The sequence below is a fragment of the Gavia stellata genome, chromosome 13 (assembly GCF_030936135.1).
Source record: "Gavia stellata isolate bGavSte3 chromosome 13, bGavSte3.hap2, whole genome shotgun sequence".
NCBI lineage: Eukaryota > Metazoa > Chordata > Aves > Gaviiformes > Gaviidae > Gavia > Gavia stellata.
The window spans coordinates 5,303,656-5,310,207 of NC_082606.1; the positions used below are offsets into that span (position 1 = coordinate 5,303,656).

At 43.7% G+C, this 6,552-nt stretch overlaps 1 protein-coding gene across 6 annotated transcripts in view; it reads right to left on the minus strand.

The window, feature by feature from the left end:
• The window catches only part of RAB8B (RAB8B, member RAS oncogene family), a 30,768-nt gene extending 24,216 nt beyond the window's left edge, over positions 1–6,552 (minus strand). For all 6 annotated transcript variants that reach the window (XM_059823776.1, XM_059823781.1, XM_059823779.1 and 3 more), the window contains exon 1: positions 6,419–6,552. In XM_059823776.1, the coding sequence (XP_059679759.1) occupies positions 6,419–6,542 (124 nt within the window). In that variant the 5' untranslated portion in view covers positions 6,543–6,552. The remainder of the gene's footprint in view (positions 1–6,418) is intronic.

The following is a 6,552-nucleotide window of genomic DNA, read 5'->3' on the forward strand; positions in this document are numbered from 1 at the left end:
TTACCTCATCTTTAATCCCATCGGAAGTCACAGCACACAAACGTGTTTCAGTAAAGGAAAGCCATTTCTCTCTGGCAGATGAAAGAAAGGAGGATTTTGTTGGGGGCGGAGAGCAGTGTATGTGTTCCCTGGCTGACAGCCACTTCAGCTTTGCCCAATTTCTTAAACTCAGCCTGTTCTTCCCAAGTTCCAGATTTGATGCCAGACTCCTATTAGTGACCAGTCTGCTTCACATGTTCTTAGATGTTGCCATACATATGAGAGAATGCCACTGACATTTCAGCATCAGGTTTTTTTCTCTGGTGCCCAAAGCAGGTGCATAGCAGCCACAAAACTAATACCTTAGTATTAGTCTTAGACCTTAAACTTGGTCAACTGTTTGTTCTCCCTAGCAGAAGAGAAGTCTTCTGAAACATGCAGTACTTTAGTTGCCTTTAAAACTACGTACAATCTAATTAAGAGTGTCATAGCTTACATTTAAGAGCAAAGCTTACTACAAACCACAGGATTAAACTGATATTACATGCAATTATTGGTCAAAAACCCTTTAGGAGCCACTAAATTACATCCCACCGCAACCCCTGTTGGGACAGGAAGTTGCTGACTTAAGTTTTGAGTTGCAAGTCCGGCAATGAAAAGCCTCTGGATCAACTCTGTTTGTACAAGAGGCTTACACAGTGCAACTGCGTTGAAGTTACTATTATTCGTAGTTCATTCACATTAGAAAAGGATCAGATCTATTTCATGCATCTACAGTCAGGACTAGGCACTTAAGCCACCATAACATCCAATTAAGATAAAAAAAGAATATAATATCCTTTGAATTACAAACAAACACTTAATTTCTATCACAAAACATTAAATAAAGCATCACTATAAATACTGCATGTATTCTTCATCACCTATTAATGAATTTCAGTTAAATTCTGAAATAAGTCAGTTCAAGACGTATTTCTACTAGAAGGATGCCCTGTTGCAGGAGGACTAGGAAATCCTTCCAAAAAAGTATATTAAAAATTCCCCAACAAAAGCGGTATGTCTTCAATACCCCTCTCAAAGCCTGCATCAATCAATCAACACATTTGTTCCTACATTCATTCAATGTTAGCCTGTGTTCTTAACCTTGCATTCAAGCCAAGTCACAAAAGCAGCTCTAAACTAACTGCCCTCCTGTCACTCAAATAACCAGATAACACGTAACGAAGATAGACCTGCACCTGCCAATCAGGAATAGGCATAAAACAGTTAGACATCTGCCACACTGTTTCAGAGTAACATGCAGCAAGAAAGCTGCAACAGCAGTTTTAATAAAAGCCAAACAATTTCACTTACGTTATTGGCCTGTTGCAGAATACAGTAGGGTAACGCAATCTCATCAGTGGATGGAAATCAAAGCCTAAGATGTCTTTTGTTACCAGCTAGGTGTTAGTATCAAATTTAAGGTCACAAGAGACACAAACTTCAATGCTTTTAACCTACAATGTCTCCAACTACCATGCTTTCTGATCAACGTCAGGATAACATCTTGCTGACCACCCATCACATACCTTGAAAATGGAATCATTCTTCCAGCTTCCTATTTACCTCCATAATGCTGTCTGTCCCTATTCCCATGTAAAGCCTTGACCTCCTTCTCACACTGTACTGAAGAGATACCCAAGATCCTACAAACCTTGAACAGCACTTCCATTCTGTAGATATGAATAATGGTGCCACCTGAGACACTTAAACTAGTCTCAGTCACTTCAACATCTTACAAATTTGTTTATTATATTGTCCATTAATAAAGTACAACTGACACCACCTTCCTGACTCTTCCCTCCCTTTGCTCATCTATCATTGACATGTGTCCTACAGCTCCTACCATCTGGACAAGCCCAAAAGAAATTGATTGAATGAGGATAAGGAATGCTGAAGCTTAATGGGAGGGTGGAAAAAACCCAACAAACCACCAAACACTCTTTTGTCTATCATACAAGTAACCGTGGGGGAAGAAGAGTAGAAATATTCAGCGAGGCATAATTTGACTTGAGTGCATTAAAACAATTTCCATTACACATTGCAGACATGGAAAATTCACTGCAAAAGGGAAGTTGATAATTTTGCTTGTCAAAGGATTTTCATCAAAGTGTTCAAAGGTCAGCATACACGTGCTTGATTGCCAGAGTAGTGTCCTATTTTGCAAGATGTAGGCTAAGGAAAAGTTACTTGTGTAAAATTAACAAATTGTTTCAACTCTCAGATACAGTACTATCTCATGTGGGCAACTTCCTGCCAAATGCTGGTATCATCTTGGATTAAAAAAAATAAATATGGAAAAATTTGTTTCAGAGTCAGCAAGCCTTTGTACTAAGTCAGAAATGCTATCAGCTAAAAGATACGACTTTACTCTCATAGAAACCCATTTAAACAAAAAGTTGAAAGGAATGCAAAGAATAAACCTTATTTGGAATGACAAACCCAATCCAGTTTTACCAGACAGCACTACTTGAACAGCAAGTTAAGATACCTAGAAGACCGCTAAATTAATGCTTCTTATTCTTGTATACTGCACTGAAATTACTAGCAAAAAGCACATGAGATACTCAAAGATAAGTTTTGCTTTAGGAGCTGTTGAAGTGTGAAAATGAGCTGACTCAACCACATTTTACTTTCCATGTAGAACTGGGCAAAAGCAGAAGTTTCCACTCAGGAAGCAAACTAAACACATAACCTTACATAACACATTCCCATTGTAAAAAAAGTTTTATCCCATGTTAACAGTGAAAAGCTGATCCTCACTAGGGACCACAGCAGCATTACTATTTGTCAGTCCTTTTAGAATTTTTCCAAACGAAACTACAGAGCCCTGTATAAAAAAATTTAAAGTTGCTGAAGGCCAAGGACTGCCTTGCCTAAAGCTGCTGAAGGCCAATCTGTGTTTTCACAGACTGAAAACACATCACTTAGAATAACTAAAGGATGATCTGAGAGAAAGATTGCTGGTTCACTTCTCATAATGGGTAGCACAGTTTGCTGAAGGTATTAGTTACGCCAGGTAGTTAAGACAAAGACTGGAAGACTCTTGCACCAAGAGTCGCCCAAAAAAGAGTTTTAAAAGTCTGAAAAACTTCTTATGCAACCACGGACCACAGGACACCAGGCTGTAAGACCTTACTGTCTGAATCAGTACAGCCATCGTTAGAGCATAACCAAAGTCTTGAGGAGAAAAGTCAAGGGACCATTTGCAACCCTCCAAGCAATCTACAAGGATGTAGCCTTACAGGCATGTTTTGCATGACAGCAGAAAGGAAGGGAATCTGCAAAGTATGGCACAAGTATATCATGCAAGATGACAAAGTAACTACAATTCATTATTGACTCATTTCTATAATACGAACATTGAGACTAAGGAAAACAAATATTCTACAATGAAGCAATATTTCCGTATCCCCCTCCTACTTTCTTTTTTTCCTTTTGGAAAGCGTTTCCATCACTCTGGTAACTGAAGTGTTGTGGTTTAACCCCGGTTAAACTACTAAACAACAACAGGAGTAGGAAATTGTAAGAAAGATACTTGGTGCTTAGACATGATGTGGGCCCTTTCATCATGGCAACAAAGTTTGCTTTAATTGCTGGATGTAGAATTTAAGAAAAAAAATTAGTTTGAAGTTTAACCCCATGTAGTTAAGAAAGACCTCTAAAAAAACCCCACTCACAAATAGCATTTACATCCATAAGATTAAACAATAAAATTTGACGTCAACACATCTCAAGCATATGCCTTCTCAGACTTCTACAGTTAAACCAACTCTGATCTTGTTAGCAGAGAGACAGACCAGAGGAGAACTAGGGCACCACGAAGAGCACATAATATCCTGCGTGCTAATTAAAATAATTGTGAATTGAACACACATCATAACAGTAAGTACCATCGCATTGCAGAATCCACTTTTTGGAGAGTGTGTAAACGAAACAGCCTGGCAGCTTATATACTTCAGGAAGGCTCAGTGTACTCTATTAGGAAAGCTAATCTGGAGACCTTAAAACTTCAACTGGGGGTGGGGGGGGTGAGGGTGTTTTGGAAAAGCATTGCACCCCTGAGACTCCCTCCCCACCATGGTTGGCTATGCTTTATCGGTCAAGGAAAAAAAAAAATCAGAATTGTTAAAAGTGGAATGCCCCTAAGCTCATCAGATCTATTAGTTACGATTGTAAAACTGACTACTATTGAGCAGCCAGCAAGCACTCACAGAGAGAGAGAGCACGCGTGCGAGTGCATCTTCAAGAACAAACAGATTAGATCTACATGATTGACCTAAAAGTAATACAAGCAATACATGAAGACTGAAAAAAACCCCAAGTATTTTTATTTAAGCATACGTCAGCACTTTATGAACAGTTTCACTATTTCCTCTGTTGTCAACCTTCCTGTTTGTAGGTCCTTTGCCAAAAAATAAAAGGGACTGGAAAAAACGAATTATAAGAAGGAAAACGTAACTGTGAAATCGCAAAGGCTACCTGTAGGATCAGAATTATGCCTCAATTATTAGTAAGTTTCTGCAAGTTGAATAGTATTGAAAGTAAGACCCTTGTGAAAGAAAATATAAAGGAAGGAAATGAGGGCAAATCCTATATTTACTGAATAAGGTAAGAAAAAACAGCATCACATTCACAGTCCTCATGACTTCAAAGTGAATCAGTGAGAAAAAGAAATATCATTTATTAATGTTTATTAAGCCTTTTATTCTACCACAGATAGAGCAAAATACCTTTTTAGGCAAAACGCTACTCAGGCCTCGATTAGCTGGTGTTACTGATACAGCATTTTGAAAATGGTTGCAGAGATAAAAGGAATGTGCCATTTTAATTCTTCAGAAATATTTTTTTGAAATGCAGAAAAACTGTTCTTAAAGCGCTAGAAATGCCAGCCATACCTCATTTAGTCAATCGCATCTGCCTAAATAAAAATCTATGCACCAAGTTCAGCACAATAAAATGTCTGAAGAGGATATGGCATTTGGGTAACATAAAACAAGTCACATATTATTCCACCTCATCTTTAAATCAACTTCCTTCCAATACAGAGTCTACTCATTCATTAGTGTTACTTTTCAAAGCCAGCATTAGTTTTGCCCTCCTAAATACTAACAGCCTCCACTGCAGTTTACCCCTTCATCCCCAAAGCAGTGTACTTCATTTGATTTTACAAGTGACCTCAACTATGAGCAGCTAACCATAAATCGTGAGCCTTGCCAGACTGAGATTTCAATTCAGCAATATCTCACTGAAGGACTTGAAAATTTTCCTTATGCTTAGTCAGAAGAAAGCATTTTAAGACTGAGAAATCTTACAGAAATACCAGCCACAGCAGTCTGTGTTGATGTATCGCATCTCATTGTCACTAAAAGAGGCCAGCTGAGCTTTAGAAACCCCTTTTCTTCACCAAATGCATAACCAAACTCCACTTTTGTCAAGGAGGTTCCTCCATCTAGTCACTAAGGAGCTTCTAACCCTAGTCGACCAAGGAGCTCCAGATCTCAAAAACGTGAGCTAGATGTATATGAACAGACACACGCATTTAGAAGAGTTGAGTAACGAAGAGAGAGCTAAACTCTCTGCCGAGAGCGGTTTAGCCACGGTCGGTCGCTACGCAGCTCAGCATGAGCCACAGTTCGCTGAAGCGGTCCAAGCCCTCCTCCACTTTCTGAACATCTATCTACACCTCAACGTGAAACGGCCAATAACGAAAGAACAAGAGAAACTGACAGCAAGATCGTCCTGTAACTCAACCAGGGCAACGTCCCGGGCTCGGCGCAGGACCCGCCACCGATGCAGTCCTGCGCGCGCCATGGCGCAGGCAGCCCCGCGGAACGTCCTTTCCAGCGCCCGCGGAAGGAACCGGCGAGCGGCCCAAAGGCTGCGCACGGCCGAGGCCGAGGCCGAGCCAACTGTTGCTGTCGCCGGCGCACAGGGAGGCGCCGGGGCCGCTGGAGAACCGGCTCGCGCCCTGCGGGCCCCTGGCCGGGGCCGCGCCACCGAGCCGCCTCCGGCCCCCCGCACCGGGGCCGAACCCGTGCCCCGCGCGGCCTGCCCGCGCCGGGGCCCCCCACCGCCGCCGCGGGGACGGCGGAGCGGCGCTCCCGAGCGCGGGCGGGCTGGGCTCCCGCCCCCCCGCCCCGCGGCGGCGCCCCGGCGCTTCCTCCCGCACGGGGCCCGTAACGGCCGCCTAACGGCCGCGGGGCTCCCGCCCACTCCCGCGCAGCGGCCACGCACAGGCCGCCGAGCGCGGCCCCAGCCCCGGGCGGCGAGACGGGCGGCGCCCCACCGTCCCTCCTCCCGCCCAGCGGCTCCTCTCCCGGCGGGAGGGCCCCGGCCAGGAGCCCTCTCGCCCCCGGGATGGCGGCGGCGGCGGCTGGCCCCGGCCGCGGCCCCTCACCGATGGTGGAGATGAAGGTGGTGTTGAAGGCGTCCTCGCTGAAGCGGAAGAGCAGGCAGGTCTTGCCCACGCCCGAGTCCCCGATCAGCAGCAGCTTGAACAGGTAGTCGTAGGTCTTCGCCATCTTCCCTCGC